At 49.9% G+C, this 24,655-nt stretch overlaps 1 protein-coding gene across 10 annotated transcripts in view; it reads right to left on the reverse strand.

The window, feature by feature from the left end:
* The window catches only part of Agap1 (ArfGAP with GTPase domain, ankyrin repeat and PH domain 1), a 511,278-nt gene that overhangs the window by 50,399 nt on the left and 436,224 nt on the right, over nucleotides 1–24,655 (reverse strand). For all 10 annotated transcript variants that reach the window (XM_017795748.2, XM_017795749.2, XM_008823665.3 and 7 more), the window contains 3 exons: nucleotides 17,414–17,568; nucleotides 14,428–14,518; nucleotides 8,605–8,827 (listed from right to left, as the gene is read on the reverse strand). In XM_017795748.2, the coding sequence (XP_017651237.1) occupies nucleotides 8,605–8,827; nucleotides 14,428–14,518; nucleotides 17,414–17,568 (469 nt within the window). The remainder of the gene's footprint in view (nucleotides 1–8,604; nucleotides 8,828–14,427; nucleotides 14,519–17,413; nucleotides 17,569–24,655) is intronic.

Raw genomic sequence — 24,655 nt, forward strand, 5'->3', positions numbered from 1 at the left:
TGTGTGTGTGTTGAACTAACCTTGCATTCCCTGGGAAACTCACTTGAACAACTTGTGTAAATCCTCTTCTGGAGACAGAGGGATAGCTCTATGGATGCCACTCTTGCTGGCACAGCATTATGGACATGCAGATCAGACAGGAATGTGGTAAAGGACAGATGGCTCAGGTCTCAGGAAATAGAGAGTAAGGTTCTCAGGGAGAGTGCATGGGCCACTTACTAGCAGCCTGTAAGACACAGGCACAAAGCTGACTGCATTTTCACGATAAGGAGCCTAGAAAATGTCATAAATATTATTTTCTTTTAGCATTAACACCACATGATTAAGTGGGCAGGAATAATGGCTAGACTCATTGGACAAAGGTTTTAAAATCAAAACCACAGAAGATGCTGGCTTTGGAGTTAGAGCTGCAGATTCTCTGGTGGGTTCTGCTGTTCATCATGTGAATGCAAAGGGAGGGCGAGTCAAGTTCTACATTTTTAGCAAACAGTCGGGTCAGGGAGAGGAGCAGAGTGAGACCGTGAAAGGCTGTGGCTTGGCCAGCACTTGTGCTGGCTAATTCAGACATTCCGGGTTCCCAGCACTGTTTTCTGCAGAAGTGCTGAGGATTAGCACCAGCTGCAGAGACTGGAGAGTGGCGACCAGAATACGAGGTCAGGCTTGCCAATGGAAATGAAGTTGCCTTGCTATCATTTCTTCAGTGACTGCGAGTGGGAGGACAATGTGGTCAGATTCCCACACACAGAGCATGCACTGATGCTCAGTTCTCACACACACATGACTAACAACACAGATGAAGCTGGGCCTGGGGAGCAGCGGCTTGGGCCACTGATAACACTACAGCTTTGCTAGCTAATGTGCTGACAGGAATTCTTCTGTGAGCTGCAGAGCCCAGAAGGGACAGGTGCAGGTGACAAAGGACAGGATCAGGAGAAGGCCCAAGGACGGGGTCAGGAGAGGACCGAGGTCAGGGTCAGGACTCAGATTCAGGCTCTAGTGGTCGGTGGGATTCCAGGCAAGAGACCTAGGGATCCCAACCCCTAACTATTCTCATTTGCAAAACATAGAAATCTCTCCACGATCAGGAAAGGCACAGAGAACACTGGGATCACCAGGTCTGCTCACCTTCCTGTTCTATCATGAGGGGAAAGAGAGAACGGTCTTCTTAGAAGAAAGAGTTCCCCCTATGAATCCATGCAAACCACACTGCAAGACATGACCCTTTGGGAAATGTCAGAGGAGCCAAGAGAAAGCATTTACTGCTGATACATAATTCAAGCCTAAAACAGTTAACCGCCCTGTCCCCTTCCTTCACAAGCTCTCCTGGGCGGACAGAGGCTCAACGGTAGCCAAGGTGCCTGGGAGACAGCTGACATGTGCTCATCTTTTAACCTAATCTGCGAGGGGTGATGGGAAATCTGAAAACCCAGAGGCTCCTCAACGGTCTCCATGACTACATTTCAGAGATTCAACTCACAGGCTTCCACCCTAAGACTGCTCTCTGGCAGGAAGGCTGGCTCCCATCTCAAACTGGCTTCTGCCAGCATCAAATTAATAATGTGGCTCCTGGGCCGCGGGTGGCCCAAGGAGCCCAGCACCGTCAGGTCTGAAGGCGAACGGAAGTGCAAGCACTCTCTGCAAACCAAACCCCTATGCTTAACCTTAGGAAGAGTCTTCTTAAAACCCCCTTCTCATAATTAGAGCTGGTCTGTTCAGGGCTTAATGGGGAAGCTCCCGGCGGAGAATGAATTCCCACCAAGCTCCCTGGCTGTGGCTTGTTTAAGGGACTGCTGTGTTCCTTGTCACTGTAATCTATAGGTATTATTTTTAAGGCAATGTTAACGTACTCCTCATCTTTACGTTTTCCTAATTGGCTTAATATTTATAGTAGAGTATTTCGGATCTGGGCCCAGAGCTCTAGTAAACTCAAGCATATTTTGTGATGTGCTAATGAGGCCCATCCAGTCAGGAAGCGTTGCTCTGTGAGTTATGGCCTCTCTTGGTCGGATTCCAAACTCAGCTTGCTGAAAGAAGTTGCTAAAATATCTTAAGTAAAAGCCAACGTCCCCGAGCAGCTGTTGGGTTTGCAGAGCCGCTGACGTATAAACTTTATTGGCAATAAATGTCACTCCTATGAACAGACGGTGGGCCCACAAAACATGGGCTCCTTGGAGGGGTCTGTCACTGCTAGGTTTGTGCTGGACATAGTCTCCATCTGAACACATGGGGGGGGTACAGGGAGGGTGGCCCCACTCTGTGACTGGGGTCGGGGCATGCCTGCCGACAGGCCTGCCATGGAGACAGAAATACACTTTGAGTTGCAATTAGTGGTGCTGTCATTTTCGGGGGCCCCTGCCAATTAATTAAGCCTGTCAAACAGAAAAACCACAGCGTTCACGTGATAATTTATATTGGAAGAGACGAGCTGCAGGGGCCCAGTGACTTCCTCTACAAATAGATTTCTCCCTCAGTGCGCTGAAATAAACACGTGAAAATAACTAAGATAAAAGCCCCACAAAAAGGCCATGTGTGAGGGGGGTCTGTGTGGGGAAGAAGAAAGTTAAACTGTCCTTGTTATAACTGTTAACTCTGATAGCCAGAGTAGAAGACAGGCTGATTAAAACTCCAAACGAGCCCCCAGCTCCCTGAACCCTCTGCGTCCGGGATGATAGAATCAGAGGAGTTTATTCATACCATTAAGCCCCAGAGAACTTAATTGAAAGAAGAGCACAGCCCGGACCTTGACAAGCGGGAGGTCACAGTAATTGCTGCCGGACATATTTAACATTAAGATAATCAGGCCATTAATTACCCTTCGGATCATTAAATCAGCCAGTTGCAAAATGAAATTTCTGCCTCTATTACTCACTTGAGAGACCACAGGGGTGGCCTTTAATTTATCAGGGAGCTCGAGCTACAAAGGCTGGGGCTGGGGGAGGGCAGCTGGGGAGGGGGCTCCCCCACGCGCGGCGGCAGTGGCGGCTGGGCAGGCATCAATCCGCCATGCTCGGTGATCGTGGCAAATTAACTAGGTAAGATAACCTCCGTGTGCAAAGGCAGAAGCTGGGGGTATGTAAATAGATGAGGGCAGACAGGGAGATCAGAGTCTGTACACCACTTAGCAGGATAATAAAGGAAATCATCCTTGATTATCAGTGCTAATTTGGACACTGCCGGTAGCTTGTTATGCGTGTTCTGAGTAGCATTTAATTAATTCAATTGCTTGTTAATGAGGGAAGTGACATGTGGGGAGCAGATGCCACCCAACTGCAGATGGACTCTGGTCAGCCCAGCAAAGCCTTTTTTCTGCGTCTCCTACTTCCCCCTCCCCATTTTTTTTTAAAAAAAGAAAGAACAGAGAAAGGTCCCCTGCGTAGAGGGACACTCAAAGAGACAAAACAGTGACCCCAGCAGGCCAAGAACTGTTGAAAAATAATCTGATGAGACAGGTCTCGGGGCTGCGTGGGCAGTCATGTCCCCGAGGCCACATTTAGAACAGATATCTTTATGCCAGAAATTTGAGCCCGAGATTACTATATTGTGATCTTATGATCAAACCTACCAAGACAAAGACGCGGCCAAGTGGGGCTGCTTTTAATATCTCAGAGTCAGCTGCGGGGATCCAATTATTTTCAGTTTGGATACATTTCCCCTTTATCAATATCTCCGTGTGCATAAATAAGATGAAAGTGGCCTTGCAGAATCCAAAAGCAGCAGCACTCCGAAAGCCGGCACACTGGCTGGGGCCGGAAGTGTGTGGCCAGTCCTCTCCCACTCGAGTTCCTGATGTGGGCCCCTCATCTTCCGTCATGGCCGTGTCTCTTTATAGGTTAGAGACCAGAAGGGAGTTCGGGCCAGGAGATGGAGAACAGAGAAAAGTGGGTGGGGAGGATGGTAGAGAAAAAGAGAGACCGCTACTTAACCAGCCAACATGTTCCCTTCCCAGGGCCATCAAAGTGCTAATGGGTGATCTCATTTCTGTGTTTTGAGCCTCTCTCCAGAGCTGCTCCTGGAACTGAAAACACAGGTCTGCATTTCCAACTTCCTTTGATTTCCCCGCCTCACTCACCAGGTGCCAGGCTGGCATAAATAGGCTACCTGAGCTCAAATGCAAATAGCAAGGTCTCTGCTGACCCTCCCAGGCCAAATGCCACACAGAAACAAACATGGGGGTTGGGGGGGGAGCCATACCCCCAAGCCCTGTGGCTTCTGCCCAGAGGGTTCTGTTTGGTTCTGGTAGGAAATCACCCTCATTGCAACCGGTATAACTCGCCTGTGTGTGCGTGGGCATGGCAGTGAAGAGCGACGGGTCAACTGGGGGCAGGCGAGCACAGAAACATGGCTGTGTGGCCAGGGGCATGCACGGCTTCCTGGTGCTCCTTTGGTGCTTTGCAGATCTCAAGCCCCATCTCACTGTGGACACAAGCCCCCACAAGTGCGGAGGCAACCAGAGCACCTGACACCTGGGGGCCAGGCAACCACAGTGTCTCTGGAACAGTCACATGATTCTTAATGCCTTTAACTTAGAGGCTGTTTTCTGGCATTTTGAAGGGTTATTGATGAGTTCTGCTCTCCCTCCAGTGACAGTTACTGGTCTCTGCACTGGAACACCAGCACCTGGTGGCTCTAGACCCAGCTACTCAACTGTCTACTACATAGCTGGGCACATAGACTGCAGAAGGTCAGGAAGTACTCTCCTAATACAGTAGACCACCCCTTCTTAAACCTAATTCCAGATCATTCTGCCCTGCTGCTGCCCCTACACTACCTAAACATCTCCTTTACAGTCAATATTTTAAGTTGTGCTTAAATGGTATCAATAGCAATTAGAGAGGGAGATTCTGATTCCAGCCCAGATGTAGTTAATTGTTACCACATCGATCTCCCCTCAACATGATTCTTTCTCCAAATTAAACCCCCATTACAGAGGGGGTGGAGGGCAACCTCTCCCCTCCTGCGACAATAAATTTAATATTGAATGCGCTGGGAAAAAATGGCAGCTGTTGCAGAATCCATCCAAAAAGATTTTTTTTTTTCCTTCCTGGGAGTAATTAAAAGATGCTTCCCTTGACTAATGATCCCCCTGTTTAGGAATGGGAAGTCAATACGGCTTCAGCGGCCGCCAGCTCCGATTGATCACAATGCTGCTCACAGTCTCAACGGCAGTTCTCAGGGCGGCTGAGAATCCCTGGAACCAATTATAGGCCATCCAGAGCTGGCCTAATGGGGGTGTGGGGACCAGTCAGCTCCGATTGATCACGATGCCTGCTCACAGTCTCAACGGCAGTTCTCAGGGTGGCTGAGAATCCCCGGAACCAATTATAGGCCATCCAGAGCTGGCCTAATGGGGGTGTGGGGACCACAGGCAGAAGGCCAGCCAGCTGTGCCAGGCATCCATTCTCCCAAACCACCTGCAGGCCTGGGTGATACCAATGCACCGCTGTTTCAGGAGATCGGTTGTTTCTTTGGAGAAAGATTGGCTGTGTGTGTTGGGGTGTGCGGGGCACATTTCTAATATTCCACTGTCAGAATGAATCCTCTGAACAAGCTAGAACCAGCCCAAGCTCCACGGGAAAACATCTGGGCCCCCTTTCTGAAGAATGACACTTGCCTTTTCCTTGGCCAGATATCAATGTTCATGAAACTATTGCTTTTGGGGATTCGCTTCGGCCCTGAGATACTTCTGAGCTCCTCAGGGTACAAGGTAGGAGGGAGGCTGGTGGGTAGAGCATCTTACATAGGTAGACATGGATCTTATATACTAGACATGGATTCTCAGGGGGACAACTCCACACTGATTCTAACTTGGAGGTTTTAGTTCTGTTTGGGGAAACTGTGGGAAGCAGTGAAGGCGGCAGGTGTCTGAATTACCTCTGTACTACGGACTATGGAGCTCCTCGTTCTGATCATGTGTCTAAGGCTGCCTGTATGTTCCACCAAATGCCAGTCTTCCACATGGCCCTCCTGTGCACCTTTCTCTGTCCTTCTAATCACCCTGCCGGCTGACTTCAGTCCTCCAGGGAACAGACACAGCGTTGTCAAACACGTAAGCAGCCCAGCCTACTCCCCAGCCAGAGTCCCTCTGATGTCATCCAGGCTCAAGGGCCTCCCAGGCTTCACTTGTCCCTGCTTCTGGTGCCTAGGGGCGTGCAGCCCTGTGGGGGACAGATGTGCCGGGCAGGCTTGCAGTAGGCTGAACCTCTTCACTCTTGCCTAGGCTGCCCTGCCCTCCCACACCCCTCTCCGCTCCATGCCCTGAAAAATCACCCACTTCAGATACCACCAGCTCAGATGCCTTTTGCCCAGGGCAAGAGCATTAAGGGCCATGAGAACCCTGAACTGCACGGAGCTGGGCATCCTCCGCAGGTCCTGAGAATGTTCGCTGGTCACTACAGATCTATATTCAGTGTTTATTTCTTTATTGAGTTCAGTGAATACTTGATGAATGTAATCAGACACTGAACTCCTCAGGAGAATTTTTACTAGAGGCACAGACAAGGCTTTAGCCCTCCTGACTGTCTGAGAATTCAGAAACTCCAAAGTTAACCTCTGGAGACACCATGGAAATCACAGGACCATGACCAGATTCTTGGTGAGGAGACCTGACTCTGTGGGGCTCTCTAGGAAATCCGGGTTGACCAAGTCAAGAGAGGTTCAACAGCAGTCACCCTGCTTGTGAGAGGAAGACCGCAACACTTCTCTGAGCTCTAAGAGGTGACTGAGTGGTGCTGGGTAGCGCAGAAAGCTACCGACTCAGCTTAGTACAAACCAGGCCATCAGAGCTGTACACGCCACGGCCATTCAATCCCTCGCTGATGAACGCACTAAAGACGAAAATACTTTCAGCTTAAAATTGAACCCACAAATCAGTCTCTAATCATTCTAAATGGTTTCTTATTCTAATGGCTAGAAAAGCAAACTTTTCTAATTCATTGTATTAAATACAAGGTATGGGGGGCTGGAGAGACGGCTCAAAGGTTAAAAGTATTTGCTGCTCTTGCAGAGGACCACGGTTCAGTTCTCAGCACCCAGAGAGAGGCTCACAGCCTTCTGGAAACTCCAGTTCCAGGAGATCCAACACCCTCTTCTAGACTCCATGAGTCCCAGACATGCACACGGCAAACACACATATACGTAGGCAAAAGTCACACACATAAAATAAAAATAAATCTTAAAAACCCAAACAGTATGTATTCCTCTAGAACCTAAATGGTCTGATGTATAAAATTAATTTTTTAAAAGCTTATTTCAATGTTTTCAAAATCCGTATGTTAAACCATCTAAATTCTAATCATTTTTCATTTTCAGACTAAAATTCAACCATACTATGAAAAAATAGATACTGTATTATAAATTAATCTGTTAGGATTATTCACAGCAAATGGCCCAGCTGATTCCTATGTGAGTGTTAAATCAGGAAAATAATAGTTTTTCAAAGTGCACCACACCTTTGGTTTGTAAGAAAATTATCCCTACCTATATTACATACTCGATTCACATGATACAGAGCTTGCATAGCAAACTTAGGAAGTTTTTTAACAAACATGCTGTGTGCACCTTTCTGGCCCTTCCCCACTGACATCTAACAAAAAGCGAAGTTAACGGCACGCCTGGCCTTCGCTCCCGCCTGTGAGCCAGAGGGGGCACCAAACACTCATTTTGAGCCTTAGTGAAAGAGACGGGTCAACTCATCTCAAGCCTCACTGGCCAGTGGGACAAACCCAGCTCTGCAGATTAACCACAGACTGGTAACCTCTGGGACTTTGATTTTATCTCATCGACAGCAAAACGAACCAGCGACACTCTGGATGCTGACGCTGGCAGTAACAGGTGCCTCTTCCTCCTTCATCTCAGCACTTGAGACGTGAGTGCCAGAAGTGGGCCTCAATCCCCTGTCCAGAGGGGGGACAAAGCACCTAGCACCTGAACACCCTGGATGGCCAGGTTAGCCCACTCAGAGATGAGCTGACTCTTCTGCTGCTATGGAACAGGTCTTTTTTGAAAATGGACTGTTCCATCACCTCTTAGGGAAATTAAATATGTATGCATGTTCTCAAAAATGGTTTATTAATTGCTGTAAATGAAAAATGAAAAACTAAATGGCCTCAAAAAATGTGTTTTTATCCTGGATAACAATTATCACGAACGGGAGTCGCCATACATTATGCTGACCTGTGCTTCATTAGATGTGTTAGAAATATATTTTAGAAAATAAAATACATTCTCTTACCATAAGTTCACTTGTTGGCAAGGGCATGTGAGGAGGTTGGTTACCCATAAGATGCTTACTAAGGATGTTAGAATAACACTCGAAGCCCAAGAATGAAAAATTTATAATTAGTGTTAGCATAGCTTCTGCCTATTAGAAATGTGTTAATTAAAGTAATATATTCATAAGGTTATAAGAGGAGGAAAGGAATCCTAAAGGCCTAAAAAAATATATAAAAAATTAAGGAATCTGAAATATCCAGCCTGCCAGGGACCAATTTGAACCAGGACAATTCTACGCCAGGCTGACAGGCCACCAGAGCCCTGGCAGATGCAGTGGTTCCTCAGGTCATTCCCAGTAGTCCAGCTGCTGGTGGAGCATCTGTGGGTTCCTACCTTGTGGAGTCTAAGGAGGGTTTCGTCCGCCCCTGGCTGCTCTCTTCCCACACGCTATTGGCCAGCTCGTTCCCAATGGCCGACATCACCTTGATCAGCTCCATGGGCCAGTCGTCAAGGTCCAGAGATCGGACCCGAGAGAGGTGGGTACCAAGATTCCGGTGGATCCCTGAGCACTCGATGCACATGAGGGCTCCCAAGTTCAAACTGGCCCAGTTAGGGTCTGCAAGGGGAAGAACAGGGGCAAAATGAAGTCAGACCACTGTCCCTCGTATCTCAGGAACTGACCAGCCAGTCTGGCTTCATGCCAGGCCATCACCCCTACAGTGACATGACTTCAAATGTTCCCTGGCTGTTCAGAGCCATTCTAGGTGTCTGCAAAGACCTATATGTTGCTGGCAGCGACCACAAATCACCAGTGTTCGTTTGGACAGAGAAACCCCTTCCAATTCTCTGTGGCAGTGTTGGCCTCCAAAGGACTGGCCCACATCAGGGAAAACCACTTGTGTCAAGGTGTCCATTGTGGAATGCTGGGGGTGGGGGGAGGTTGCAGAATTTCGAAGACGGAAGAGGCACACTACAATAAGGAGGTATGGTTGTCAGGAATCCTACTCAAGGGTACCCGCTGCTCCCAGGGCTCCCAGGTCAGCAGCAGGTCTTCGGTTAGAGCATGACCCAACTCCCTTGACCCTGACTTGACAATGAGCAGAGTACGTTTTAAGCTGGGACACTGGAACAAGGACACCGTTCTTCAGGATGATGAGCCTGTCTGGAGAATACCTCAGGGAGCCCCAGAAGAGATGTATGGAACTGGGTGATACCGTGAGAAGGCCAGGAACCCGGGCCCGGGGTGGTTTTGGGCTTAGCATTTCTAGGTTATGTGCGAAGATGGGCTGGCTTCGATGGTCACTGGTTTGCACTCTGCACAGGAGCAGAGAGGCTGAACTTGGGCAGACAGGGCCAGCATCTACCCAGGGCCATCTGGTCTGACCCACTGTGTTCTCTACAGGGCAAATGACCAGGGCCGGCTGCATATGGACCAACCCAACGCCAGCACCACTCAAGAAGGCAGCTGACCCACATCCTGGGGGAGGCTCTCACAGACTGGCCTGTGACCTCAGAGATGTTCTGGTTGGGAAAGGAAAACTTAGGCCCTGAATAAAAGAACGTAACAGGATATAGAAACGTAGAGACTCAACGTGAAGGGCACACGTGGGAGGAAACCAAGGTGTTTGGGTGTAGTGACTCCACAGGCTCCTGTGCATCAACACTTGGTCCCAGGTAGTGGTATTGTTTTGGGAGGATGTGAAACCTATGATATGTGGGGCACAGCTGGAGGAAATGGATTCCTGGTGGGAATCTATCACGATGGACCAATGGACCGTATCTCCATGCCCCACCCCCAGCTGCTTCTTGTCATGTATTTTGGTCACAGAGGTGAAAAACGCAATCCCAGTGGGTTAGATGGAGAAGCCAGTGTGGATGCAGGCCCAGCTTGGCCGCATCCAGATCCAGGGAAGAGAGAGGTGTGGTAAGGAGCAGGCATGCCCTCTTCACCGAGACGCTCTTCTAGTGTCTGTACTTCCTCACAGCTTGGGTTCTGTCCTGCCACCGCTATCCTCTGCAACCACCTCCATCTGCCCTGACCACTGAACCAGGGCTGCCAAAGTCACCAGCCACTTCACAGGCCACAGCCGTCACCGCACTGGGCTCCTGACAGACAGGCGGCTGCCCAGCTCGCCATGCTCAATTCTGATGCTGCTGTTCAGGAACCTTCTCCCTGGTCTCTGGTTGTGCCATTTGGATCTTTTCCTCAGCATCTCCTCCTCGAGCTGGCCTCCCCTTGGCTCCCGCAAGTGCCTCTCTTCTGTGTCACTTTCTCTTCCTGGCAAACCCAGCCTGGCCCTGGCTTTACTGACACCCCAACAGCTCTTAGCCTCCTCATTTCCCCGCTCTAAGTGTTGCTGGCTCAGGCCAGCTCCACCAGGACATCTTGCAGGATCTGCCTGACAGCAGTGTGCTCTGGAAATGAATTCTTCTACCACAGTTCTTTTTATGTCTCCCAAGAGCACCAGTGTTGGCCCTGGATCTGGACAGTGGACGTTCTTTCCTCTATCCATCCCACAGACACACTCTCAACTTTCTACTAAACCTATCACCCCATCCTCATCCTTACTGTCTCCACACATCACGATGGGAGTGCTGTAGCTCTTGTCTGTACTTTTACCTTTTGCCTCTCTAAGGCCACCTCCCACCCCAACAACAGTCACAAGATATGGCAGATCCAATCACATTATACTGGGACTTAAAACCTATCAGTGGCTGCCATCTGCCATTGGGGTTGAGCCCAAAGTCTCTGCAGACAAGATCAGAACTGAGCCTCCCTGGCAGCTGTCTCATGGGAGGCTCCTGGCGCCTCCATCCACCTATGTACAACACTCCCAGCTCCGCCTGGCCTGCTGCTCTTAGCTGGAGTCCTCTTCCCGAGGACACTGTTCTTGGTCACTCACTCTCCAAATGGAGCTAGGTGAACGTGCTGTACCCACGCTCTCCTTGCTGCAGCTCAGTATACCTGCTTTCCCTGTTGGATGTGGGCATCAGAGAGGATGACAACACAGTATTCACGTGAATACACAGAAGCGACTGTGGCAGAATCCAGTTCTAAGGAGCTGAGGGACAGTGGGAAAGGCTAGTCAGGTGGGCAGCATCTGCTAGGAAGGCACGGAGGGCTCCATCCTGATCCCGTGGGCAGCACTGGCAATGGCAAGACTTCACGGACCAGGGGTCTGGCCTGGGCTGAGTCTCAAGGTTGGTCCTGGAAGATGCGACATGCTGGGAAAAGCCGACATCTGGGATTCCCCAGTTTCTCAAGGGTGGTACTTCCTGGACAAGCTCCTGATGGGTAGCTGACAACAGGTGCTATCGACCCAAATTTCCACTGTCACTGGGGTCTGTAAAGAGCTGATCTGTACAGGGTTACACAGCTCTCCTTAGGGCAGGATTCCCAGAGGCAGTGATGGGCCTCTTCCGGAGACGAGGATGTTTCCAAATTCACTGGACAAGCTTCCTCTTTACAGACAAGCACCCCACAGCCACGGAATCCCAGTGCCCTCTTTGGAACAGACTGTGTAAATAGAGGGGGGTCTTTGATCTGGTGACTTAGGCAGGAATCATGGATGGGGAGAGCTCTCACAGCCTCAAATCCTGTGCTGCTCTAAAGTCCCCAGGTTCGCTTCCCAGCACCCACAGGGGTAACACAGCAGAAATGGTAGGGAAGCGAGGACTTCTGGGCAGACGCTGTCCCTGGAGTCATGATGCCTCCTGTACCACCGCAGGTGTCATCAGTACGTGCCAGGCACCGGCAGTCATTGGGGCAGCTCTGATTTCGGCCCACACCTTTGAAGCTGGGTGTGTGCAGCCAGTGGCACATCCTGCAGACTCTTCTGCGGCCACACAGTCCCGTCAAATGTTCGCCCCCCTCTTCACTCCCTGGCATCTGCACCCAAGCTGGCTGTTCGTATAAAAACCCTTGCTGTCTGCTCACGCACTTGACACTGGATTCCAAGTGTCTCGAGGCCTTTGAAGAAACAGCAGGCTGGAGATGGGCTCCAGATGAATCCCTCAGCACTGCCTGCTACATCAGGGACCTGGGACAAACTGCTGTGGTCCCCAGACTCTTCCTTCCCTCCCCCATCAATGGGTCCACAGCAACACCAACCATCTATCAATCTGGAGAGCGCAAAATTACAATAGACGGTGATGAACGGTCTCCTCTCCAGAAATGTCCAACTCCGCCTTGCCCAGTTGTCCCACCTGCTGAGGTGGCCTCGGCCCACAGTCTGCTCTCCCAGCCCCCCACTGACTGCCCCTCCCTTCTTGCCCACCCTTCAGCATGCACACATCTGCTTTTTCTCAACAAGGACCTATGACCTCCAATTTGCCACATGCCACAGCCCCGTAAAGCCACAGACTAGTTTCTTTTTGAGAAATCTTTAGATGCATACTGGAAACAATTATAGACATTTCTCTGAATGGACTGTCTAATATGTCTTAGGTTTTGTGCTTAAAAAATAAAAAGGTCTGACTTAAAAAACGTTTTTTTGATAAAAACACACTTCAAATGAGCATTCCTCTCATCTCCTTCGACTGCACGTTTTGAAAGTAAAATTTAAAAATTCAAACAAAAAGCAGTACTTAAAGGAAGCATTGTAAGGAGCCCGAGGAGAAGCACCTTCTGCCCCAGGAAGGACTCCTGCCGGGCCTCAGTCGCTGGGCCGTGGACAGCCTGGTTGTCTTCCCTTCCTCAACCTGCTGGCCAGGGGCCTCAGAGGTGGCTCATCACTTTCATCTGTGGGAACTCTCGGTGAGGGTCTCTGCCTCCTGAGGGAATGCATGCCCACAATCCACCTGCCGGCCCTTGCCTCGCTCGGCCACTCTATCCCCAGCTACCAAACTGGAGCGATCAGGCCTGTCTCCCCTAAACAGCTCAGGATTCTTCTCATTCCTGTTCTGAAGCACTGATGGCTCACCGCTGCTAACAAACGAAGAAAAAAGGCCTCACCATCACGCCTCCGTGGCTGCACCTTAGGATCCCCCACTCTGAGAAGCCACTCATGGTTCCAACTCACCGGGAGAGGAGTATGAGGCTGCAGCCTGTGCCCAGCACACCTCCAGCCTTATCCCCTTCACCCCCACCCATTAAGAGTCCCACCAACCAAGCAGCCCACTGGGCTTAGTGCCCAGGAAGGCCACAAACAACCATGTCAAGGGTGTTGAGTTCGCAGACAGCACCAGCACCTCTACCTGGCTTGCCCTGTATCTTCCTCCCTTTAAGATATCACTTGTCTTGATTAGTGTCACCTAGACACAGCCTGGAGTCAGTTACCTGAGGGGGTTTCAATGGAAAAACTGCCCAGATCAGACTGGCCCAGGACTATGTCTAGGACAGACTTTCTTGACTGCTGACTGAGGGCCCAGCCTGCTGTGGGTGACATTTCCTGGGTGGGTGGGCCCGGCTGAATAGGACAGTCTGGTAAGCACAAAGCTGTGAGTGAGCCAGCAAGCAGTGCTCCTCTCTGCTTTGGGTCCAGCTCGAGCTCCTGATCTGACTTCCTTTCCCGAGGGGCTGTCTGGGCGGGAAGGACAAGGCCAATAAACCGCACCCTCCCCGCTGCTTTTGGTCAGTGTGTTCTACTGGAGCGGACAGAAGAGCAAACTAGAGCACCACTTAGCCAAAGACCCAGTGAAACTTCTGAGGCTGGGGACCTGAATGAAAAGCATGGCCGGATTGTCCAGGATAAAGAAATCGTCTCTCAAAAGGATTATTACCTTCTACACAACAGAAAGTGAAAGTGTGAGAAAAACTGGCTTACTCCAGGAAGGAAGTCCAGCAGTTCAATCAAATGTTTCAGCATGTAATGAATTTAAAGAATTATTCCATGGCCAAACCCAGAGCACATGATCCTGACTGAAATTGAAAACAAAGCTTCTAAAGTCTGGGCAGGAACTAGCCAACTGTATTATTTTCTGGAGAAAACAATTACTGATTAAGCAAAGCTGTGTTTGGGATACAACACGCGATGTGTGTGTGGAACTGAGTCCCTCCCTCAGCCCATGCTGTGAGGCCTGAGGGCTACACAGGGCACATAACACTCAATCGTGCAAGAAATACCACCCTTCTACCAGCAAGGCTTGTGTAAAGGGCTCTGTGTTAAAATTAAACCCAAACCCAAGTACTTCAAGCACTTGAAGGCCGTGAACCCTCTCCGTCACACACAGCTGGTAAGACTCTAGGGGAACTGTTCCAGGTCCTGGCACACTTACTCTGGGTGTCACAGTCCACACAGTGGGAGTTCCCTCGCATGTTCCGTATAGACTGCAGCGCCATGGCCTCACTCTGGCTCGTCAGTCGGGACTGGGTACAGAAGACAGAAAATGTGAGATATAAGCAGACCAGGAGAAACTCGAACATCTTCTAACGATGCCAGGGAAATAATAAATAGAGCACGTGGATAAAGGATGCATGTGGTTTGCAGAGCGTTCCTTCTGATGTCTTTAGGAGAGTTTGTAAGGGAGAGGGACAGATTGTATGTCAGACAGACTCCGCCAAAAATGAGCGAAGCGGTCAGTCCTCCATCATTTGCGAATGAACCAGAGATCGACTGCTATCCAGAGATTCTCACTGGCTAATACACTTTGGCGGGCACACGGCTACTTGGTATGAAGATTAAAGAATAGGAAGAAAATAATCTGTGTATAAGCCAAGGGTCAGGCCTTAATCAGCACACCGAGAGTCGTCTCCTGGTTCTTCATCAGAAAACCCCCAGACCACACCACACATCACGGCTGGGAGAGTCTCTCCTCATTTGAGGATCTCTCAGTTGCTACAGCAACAAAGTCACTCACTGGAGGGGGGCCAGGGGCATTTGTTCTTAAGCATACTTTACAGGGCTCTTCAGAAGAGTTTCTAAAAGACCTGCCTATTTCAGCAAATTTAGAAAAACATGGAAAAGGACGTGGACATTTATAAACTGTGATCTGATCACCCACAGGCAAGCATTAATGTTTTGGTGTCTGTTCTTCTGGCCTTTCTTTCTTCTAAGCACATCTACACATGCAGGTACTGTAAGAAAGTCTGGTGGATGGATATATATTGCTTTGGAACTTGCCTTTTTAGCTTGGGAATATCTACCACTTGACTCGAGCTTCATTATTTTACGTGGATGCATACGAGTCTACTTACTGACTACTTACACACCAAGTTCTTTTTGGTAGACACTTAGATTGCCTTGGTTTTTCTCGATACTGAGCAGTGTTGTAAAGAAAGTGCTTAGTGCTAGACCTCTGTCCCCATGTGTGATTATTCAGTAAGGATGGAATCTTGGAAGTAAGGGTACAAAGTGGTGTAAGATCTGCGTATGCAGAAAGGTTTATTTGTTGAATATGCATTTCATATTAGAGTTCAAGTAAAAGCTGATCATTTTCAGGACTTAGGATAAGTTTTTGTGTAAGAATTCTTTGCACATTGAGCCATCTTGAGCCAAAGAGTTGGATGTGGAACAATTTACTGTTTGCTACACAATGGTAAATATAATTTATTAACTGCTTTTGTCTGATTAGTATCATGCATTATAGTGTTTTTATTTCCTCTTGGGACCCAACAATGTTTAACAATGTCTGCTGACACCCAGAGTGCTCTCCCTCCCTCCACCCCCCATCTACCCATCCTTCCTGCTGTGCCATTTCTGCGGCTCACTGGTAGCCTATCTGGTGTCACTTCCACCTTCTCCCCAGCTGTTAGGATACTGTGTGTCTCTCTGTGGAGGCTGGGCTTCTCTCCACAAGCCACTGCTGGTGGGTACTGCGTCCGTGATCTACCCTCTCACACCTAGTCAGCAGCTGTCCAGGTGGGTGCCTGCCTTCCTCTCTCCAGTTACTGCAGGGGCACTCCTCCTGGGTGCCCCCCCCCAAACAGGTGCAACTGCCCAGGGGCTTTGGTGGGCTGGTAACTGCCTCTGGTCCTAGATTATACTGTCTTGTGTCACAGTAGCAATCTGGCAAGGAACTGGAATGGGAGAGGCCAGCACTAACCAGATCTTCTGGAATCAGATGGAAGGTCTAATGTCTCCACAACATCTAGAGATGTGCTTGTCCACTCAGCAGCATGTGCCCCTGGCTTTAAATCTAGAGCCCCAAGCCTGTGGACAGGAGGTGTCAGTGCTGGGCCACCACCGGGTGGACCTATTCTGGGCTGACAGGTCGTGGCTGTGTGGGGACATGGCCAGGAGAGCCAGGGAGCTCAGAGTAAAAGACAGTGCTTCTTCCCGGTTGGGTCTAAAACATCTTCAAAGAGGGAAGCAAATTACATTATAATAATAATGACTGTGGTCTGGTTTACTCTGGTTAAAAAGGGTAATAAAATAAGACACTCTGTCTTTCTGAAAGACCGACTCCCTTTGTCATGACAAAGCTGACCATCAATCATGGGCAGATTTCTTTAAATGCTTACAGACGAAACTGTTGGTTGATGGGTGACGTGCTCTCCCAGGCTTCCAGTTAATCACAGTGGGAAAAAAATGAAAATGCTCACCAAGAGGTTCAATGGGCCTGCAGAGGGGTTTTGAACACCCCAGGGTTAAAGGAATGAAACAGAAAGAATTCCGGATGGGAACAATAACTCTGGTACAAGGAACGGCGCTCCACAGTGGCCTAGAATAAGCGCAGGCGGAAACACCGCTCTTTCCTGCGAGGCACCTCCCCGAGAATTACTTTTAATTACTGAATGGAACATACACCAGGCTTTAAAAAAGAGAAATTTCACCTTGTATCTTCTTTTTGCTTGTTCCTAACAAGACTGTGACATTGGAGACACGAGACCAGAACAGGGCATCTTTTAAGTCTGTGTCTCTTTTTCTGATTTACGCTGTCCCAAACAATAACAACAAAAAAATAAGTGTGGATACATAAGCCGACAGAGTCCAAAAGATTCCAGCACCTACAATGAAACCCCAATGTGTCCCACGTAGTGGTGGCTGGGGGGGTGGGGGTGGCAAAGACTTCATGTCGGACATTCTACCACGTGCGGACGGCCAAGCCAGGACATCAACACGTGCATGGTGTTCGCAGCCACAAAGTGTTTTTATCTTTTCAATTACTTAGTGTGTTTTTTTGTTCACAAAGCATCCTGGGTCCTGTCATCCACACAGGCCATCTGACGCCTCTGTCCCCCCTCCGGGGCTCCAGCGGGGCCTTCGTTTCCCTCTAATGATCAGTAAGCCTTGATTTCGGGGACAGCCTGCTGAGGACTTACCTTATTCTTACTGCTCTCGCAGGACTGCAAGCTGGCTAGGATCTGGCTTTCGATGGCTTGGACCCATGCGTCTCGCTCCTCATATGTGGCGGCTTCAAAGTGCCATGTCTGGCCAGTGAGGGACACAATGATAAACTCAAAGTTTTCTTCTTGCTCTGAAACAGAGTGGTGGGATGAAGAGCTCACTTTCATGACACAGCAGGGCCCATGCCAGTCCCTTCGCAAATGTGCCTCTGGGTTCAATGGCACCGGCATGGGGCTGGCGGCACACAGAGGACAGGAGATCTACACTAACGGAGATCTGATCTACACACTTGCCAATACTCAAGACTTGTTTCCCGAAGCCAGCAGGCATACCTAGGTTTCAATCAATGCTCAGGGGACAAATGAAAAAAAGAGTCAGCGTGGGATGTCAGGCGCCTCTGTGTGGGCGCAGACCAAGGAACTTACGAAAACAAGTTTGCGACTTACTGCTGGCCTTAGGCTCTGTGGGAGGAAAATGGAGTTAGTCCTGCTAAACGGTGGGACTGGGCTTTAACCACCATGAACACGCCTGGGTGTGGATCCAGATGAACCACAGCAGGGAGACCAGGGCCAATGTCCTCCCGGGCCTCGGTACCTGTCAACAAAGCTGAGGGAGACTCAGAGCGACGCCAGGCAGCTCAGGGCCTTAGTGCACACCTACAGCCTGCCTGGTGGCCACCGAGGGACACCTGTTTGCAAGTGGGGAGAGAGGCATATGCCTACAGCCTATGATACCACCTCCTCTCTCTTAGGAAGGCTCCTCTGCTCTCAAGGCTCAATTTTGTCCCCATAGACTGGGCATAGGTAACATCTGCCCAGGGTTTTTCCACTAGCTAAATGTGGTGCCAGAGCACACCAGCACACAGCCTGGCTGCAGACGGGTGTGTGCGCCTCAGTCTTTATTCCCACAACCATCCTGGAGAAGCCACTGCTTAGGAAAACACTGCTGGTACCCAAGGAGCAATCAGAAGCTGACGCTGGACCCTTTAGCATGAGACCCGGGTTGGCAAATGAGATTCCAGCACTGGCTGTGTGAATGTCTGCAGTTATAACAGAGAGAGCAACCTGCTGACCAGCGTGTCAGTTCGTCACCCTACCCCATCACTGCAGCTAGGCTTCGCGCTCCCTGGTTCTTGGTTGCCCAGGCCCAGCTTTGAGCCCACCTGCCTTCCCTTGACCTAGTCCGGCTTTCAAGGCCCTTCTTCATATCCGCCCACAGCCTCGGACACCAGGTCCTTGTCCCCAGTGCCACCGCAGCTGCCTCCAGCCCGCCTTTCCTCATGGCCTTTAGTCTACTGTGTGGACATGAGCACCCCCTTCCCCCTCCTGGTCATGTTGTATCACTAAGCCCCATCTCAGGAGCTGGACACACTGCCCAGGAATAGGATGCTGGGGTCCTCAATGCATGCTTCTGTGACCACCACCCAATAAATACATGCCACACTTGTGTGGAATCTTTCCATTGCGCTTGTGACATAAGCAAAGTGGCTCTTTCAGAACTGAACTGCTTGGCGAACAGCCTAAAGGAGTCCGAACAGGCCTATGGGAGTCTCAAGAGGCCTAAGGGAGTCCAAACAGGCCTAAGGGAGTCTGAACAGCACCTGGAAATGGACAGGTGGGCAGACCTGTGTGCAAATCGCCCAGGCTTCTCTTACCAGAGTGTCTAGCTCAGGAAACCAAAAGTGACAGCTGACAGGAGCATACACAGCCTCCATCACTGCAAAGGCCTGACTGCCTGCAGGTTAAGAGCTGCTGTGCCTCAGGCATGTTCTGAAGCTGTTACACGGGTGCTGAGTGGAGGTCAGGCCTGGGCCTTGCAGCCCTGGGCTCTGGCTGCTCAGTCCTTCCAGATGTCTGCACTGAAGCTGAGCCCTTGGCAGGGGAGAAAACGTCTGTAGTGCAAGAAGACATAAAGGAGCCTGGAGGATGGGGTCTGCTTGCTTACTCTGGGTGTGGGTGTTTCCTGTGCTCTTCATCTCTTTGGTTCTTGGTTTCTGGAGCTTAAGTGACAAGAGTTCAGAAAGTAGGGGACTGACGGGGTGGCGGGGGTTCTAAGAATGGCTGTCTGTGAATTTGGAGAACAAATGAGGCCATGTTTGTGCAGGAGCAGAACAAGCCTGCTTGCTGTGGGAAGGTGGCTGGGGAAGGAAGAGGCCAGTGGAAATCTAAAGGCTCTTTCCCGTCCCAGTTCAGCAAAGCCCTTTAACACTGGGGGCCTGGATGGGTTTTTCATTAATAAATTAATGATACAGTGACTTTCAAACAGGTCTCTCCATGGCTAACCTGCAATCACACCTTGCAATTACCAGCACAGCCTCAGCAACTGTGGGTTTTACAAAGCCTGACCTCTTGATCTACAGGCTTCTAAGTCCTGATACAACTGAATTACAACTTTTCCCACACAGAAGTCTGTAAAGCAGTGGCCTAATTCACACATTTTACATAAAATACTCCTAGTGATGGACAAGTAGGGCAGGGAAAAGTGATCTACCTCACATTTAGAGTACAAGGACACTTGGTCAGTCCTGAGTGGAAATGATTGCAGTTCATTAGCACACACACTGCACAGGTTGACACTATCTTACATTTGTGAAACTCAGGTGTGTCTAAGAGCCCTCTGTTCAGGATTTGCTGGATGTCTGGTAAAGAAATGGCCATGTGCACCTTCTGACTTCAGATCTTAGCATATGGTCTCCCTTAGAGCTCTTCTGTCCACCCGGCTCGCCGGAATCACAAGCTTCACAATGGGACACGAGGCAAAGAGCTGAACTGTCTTGACCTGGTTGAGGACTTGGTCCCCAGGCCCTCAGCTGCCCGCCCCCACCTGCGGGGCATCAGGAGAGACAGAAGGTGGTTTCCAAAGGACCCTACGTGGCAGGGACAGGCCCACCCACACGGGGTGGGGGCGATGATGGCACACAGAGCGATGGCAAAGGCTGGAGATCCAGGACAGGTGCTTCAAGGACAGACTTTCTATCAAGTTGCTGAGGTGTCCTCTGGCTCTGCCCTGCTATGTAAACCACACACCCCTGTACAAAGAATCACCTGAGGGAGCAGAGTTCAAAGTTCAGAGGACTGGGATTCATTTGTGCTCTAGAGGCATCTACGCTGGCTTCTGACTCGCCCCCAAATGTTCCACCGTGGTCTTCCCCCTGGCCATCTTCTTTGCCACCAAATGTTCCCCTCTCGGCTCCTGCTTTTCCCGCTGTATGGTTCTTGTTCTCTTACCTTCCGGGGCATCTGGACTCGGTAAGGATTTCCTCACTCTACCGAAAGCCTCGCCAGCCTCTCAGTGTGTGCTGACCTCTGTGTACGATGCCGACCCTACAGATGGACACCTTCCTGCTCCCACCCCATACAGAGAGCACCACCTCAAGCTCCACGTACAACGTACGTGGTAACCACACTTGTGCGTGGCCGTTCACTGCTCTTCCCCCTTGCCAACATTCCCCACCATCTTCCCACTGACACCTCACATGCAGGACTGTGAATGAGCCCAGACAAGCTGCCCCAGCCTTGTTTCTCCTTGACCCATCTCTCTGAAAGATCTGACACTGCTGACCGTAACCACCTTCTCCTGCCTTCTGAGATGCTTAGGCAGGCTGCGGCCCTCACTCGGAAGGGAGGAAAGTGCGGATTCCAGTGAGTGAAGGCAGCCAGGACGAGGCAAGTTACAGGGAGTAACAAATCCTAGGAGGTTCCATGGAGCACATGCAGCTCTAGAAGTTGGAATCGGGTGGTAGTGCCACCTGACGAGGCTACATTTCTGTCTTGCCTGGCTCGTGTTGTGTCATGGTATGGGATGACATCTGTTCATTGTATTTTGAAAGGGAGGAGTTTCTGGGAGGAGGGCAAAGCCCAGGGTGAATTAATCTACTGTGTCAGGTCACAGAACAACCTGGGAGGTCAAGAACAGAAATGCTCTGAAATCAGAAACTTTCTGAGCTCTGATGTGACAGGTGTCAACCCATCCAACCCGAGCTTTGTACCCTGGAGCACAATCTGCCCGCCCTTCTACTGGAGGTCACTGAGTGCCACCACCACACTGCAGCTGGAGGTACAAAGTGCCAGGAAGCCTGGTGCTTTCCAGGGCTTGGTGCAGACGTCCCTGTGGTCAGCCACACCTGCCTGCCCCACCGCTGGTTGTGTGACACATTTCATGGCCCTATTGGTCTCCCCTATTCCTCTTTTTCCTTTTTTAGTTTTTAAAAAAATTTACTGCTTACGTGTATGAGAGTTTCGCCTGCGTGTGTATAATGCACCTGTGTCATGCAATGCCCAAGGAAGCTAGAAGAGCTTTTGGATCCCCTGGAACTGGCATTAAGGATGGTTGTTAGCCACCATGTGGATGCTGGGAACCAAACCTGGGTCCTCTGCAAAAGCGGTTAATGCTCTTAACCTCTAAGCCATCTCTCCAGCCCCATTTTCAGTTATTTTTTTTTTGAAATATGGTCTTACTAGGTAGCCCTAACTGGTCTGGAACTCACTATGTAGACCAGGCTAGTCTCAAACTCAGAGTTCCAACTGCCTCTGCCTCCCTAGTGCTGGGATTAAAGGTGTGTGTGTGTGTCACTATGTCTGGCTTCTGTCCTTCCCCTTTTAAACAGTTTCTGTCACTACTGAACCAACGGATGGAGCCAATGAACTCGTGCAGACAGGGTCTTCCAGGTGGTAGTCAGATCTTCCTGACAGCACCACCCAGGTCTCTGGACTCATCCATGCTCAGACTTCTACAGTGGTGATAATTATGAATTGAGAACACAACCTCAGCATGCTCCTTCCTCTTAAGGTTCAAAGACCTTTCATCAGGTGACATGGCCTTAGTCAGTGCAGATGCTGTAACACTTTACAGTGTGACAGCACGGTACTGGAGTTCTAGGCAACAGGTAAAAAGTGATCTCACACACACAGCTGGCAGTGTAAGGACCGGTCAGTCAGAAAGACAGAGCCGGGTGCTGCCATTGCTGTCCTCAAACTCACAATCCTGCTTTAGCCTCCCAAGCAGTACGATGAGAGGTATACACCACTGTGTCTTAACCGCCCTCTTCCTTAAAACATGAATGGCCAGAGTTTGGAGGTGGGGAGGTACAGTTCCTGGACTTCGTTCCCTGGTGTCATTTACAGATACAAATAACTGCTACAGGAGTGACGGTGGCTTACAGAGCTCATTGTTTAAAACCGGAATTCAGCTTGTAGCTATTCCTGGTGAACCACATACTAGAAACTGTTCTCAGTGTGAGATACACACATAAGCACAGTTATTCCCATTCCTGTGAAAAGCCAAAGGGCCATCTCACCCCAGCCTGAGGCACAGGCAGTGAGCTGTTTAGAAGTGCCACATTCCAGAGTTCACTGTTTAATAAAGTCTTGTGATTGGGCTCACGGGGACTTAAACAGGTTTCTGTGTTTAACGGTTGGCTGTGGAAAGGTCCACTATAATAGTATTTTAGCGCCATGAACCTGTCGAAACCAACCTGCCCAATTATTCCCAATGACATTAATAACACTGGATATTACACTAATTGTGTCCAGTTTCTATGCAGACGAGGCCCCGGGGGGCTAATTTTGCATCCTCAGGGGCGAACATCTCAGTCATCAGACAGACTTCACAGGGAATCCCTTCTCATTACACAAGTCTGGGCTGTCAAACTTTTTTTCCCTTAAAGGTTAATGGGCCAATCAGTCATCAATTATTTTTGTAGACTTCTGGCAGACAAAGGGTTAAAGGGCTACAGGCAGCTGAAAACAGTTCAAACATGTGCTGCTGGCTGTTTTTAACAGAAGACACCAGACAGGATGACTACAGGGAAGGGGGAGGGAAAGAGGGATGAGCAGCTGGACACTGGCAGATACAGGTCTCAGGGAGGAGGGGAAGAATGGCTTCTGCCAAGGCCATGCAGATCCTCATCCACAGAGCTGTGTTCCCGAGCAGGGTGACCAGGAAAAGGGGCCGAGAGCGCCTGGTTTTTAAGATGAAGAGGTTGAGTGGGCTTGAGCCCACATCCTGGAGGGGGAGCTGATTCTCCTAAACTTCCTGCAGCTTGGAACCCTGACCCAAGGTCTGCTCAGGGTTCCAGCCATGAGGTGGAGTAGAAATGCACTTAATGACACACACTTGACAGGAATGACATGGGCTCTGGGACTGACTATACAGAGGACAGCGTTTGGTGTGGAGGATGGATGTGTCCAGAGAGGCATCAGTGAGCATTATCAGAGACAGGGCACCCTGGCCTCCTGTCAACAGAGGGCCGGTGGGGCCTCTGGTCTCAGGGCACAGCACACCTCTGCTCAACACAGACACCAGCTCTGCCTCTGGCCATCCTGCCATTCATGAGTGTTTGTAAGGTAGCCCTGGTGGGGCATCCATGTCTGGGGGTCTGTCTCCCATCCTCTGCCATCTGATGGGTGTCCGGCCACGGATGACAACAGCATGCTGCTCTCCCTTCCTTTAGCAAGAGAAGACATTTCTGTGGTCCTAAAGAGCCCAATGGCCACTGCCCTTGATCTCGTTTGGACCCCACTCATGATGCAGTAGCCTCTTGAGGCCTCTCAGCCTGTGCCCTATGGGGCCAAGTCAAGCAATGGTTACACTGCTGCCAGCTTCTACTTAGTGAAAAGTTTTTATAAAAATACTTCAGTGTTTCTCCTTTAAAGGTTCACATTAAATCACATGATTTGGGTATTTTACCTGAAGGGGAAGTCACTGTTTACATCTTAAACACAAAAGTAAAAAATCTACCTTTCCAATTTTCCCCCATTTTTATAGGCAAACATGAATATGACAGGGTGGTGAAGGAGATCCAGGACCCGGCAGAACCCAGGTTGTGGGGGCACCAGCACCCAAGTTATTCAGTGCACACCAAAAGGAAGATCACCTTGGTCCTTTCACATCACACAGATCCAGTTGTCATGGAAGTACTTTTGAAAAAAAATTCTATTTTTTGAGAATTTCATCCATGAATAGTTCATTTACATCATGCCCATCCCTTCCCTTCCTTGTTCTAACTCCTCCGACATCCCCTCACTACCTCTCAATATCCTGACCTCTTAGTTAAATATTGTCATGTGTGCCGGGTGTGGTGGCGCACGCCTTTAATCCCAGCAGAGGCAGGTGGATCTCTGTGAGTTCAAGGCCAGCCTGGTCTATGTAGTGAGTTCCAGATCAGCTGGGGGCTACAGGGAAACCTGGTCTCAAAGAGCCCCCCCCAAATTCTATCT

This window comes from Nannospalax galili, unplaced genomic scaffold (assembly GCF_000622305.1).
Source record: "Nannospalax galili isolate Female #2095 unplaced genomic scaffold, S.galili_v1.0 scaffold149, whole genome shotgun sequence".
Lineage (NCBI taxonomy): Eukaryota > Metazoa > Chordata > Mammalia > Rodentia > Spalacidae > Nannospalax > Nannospalax galili.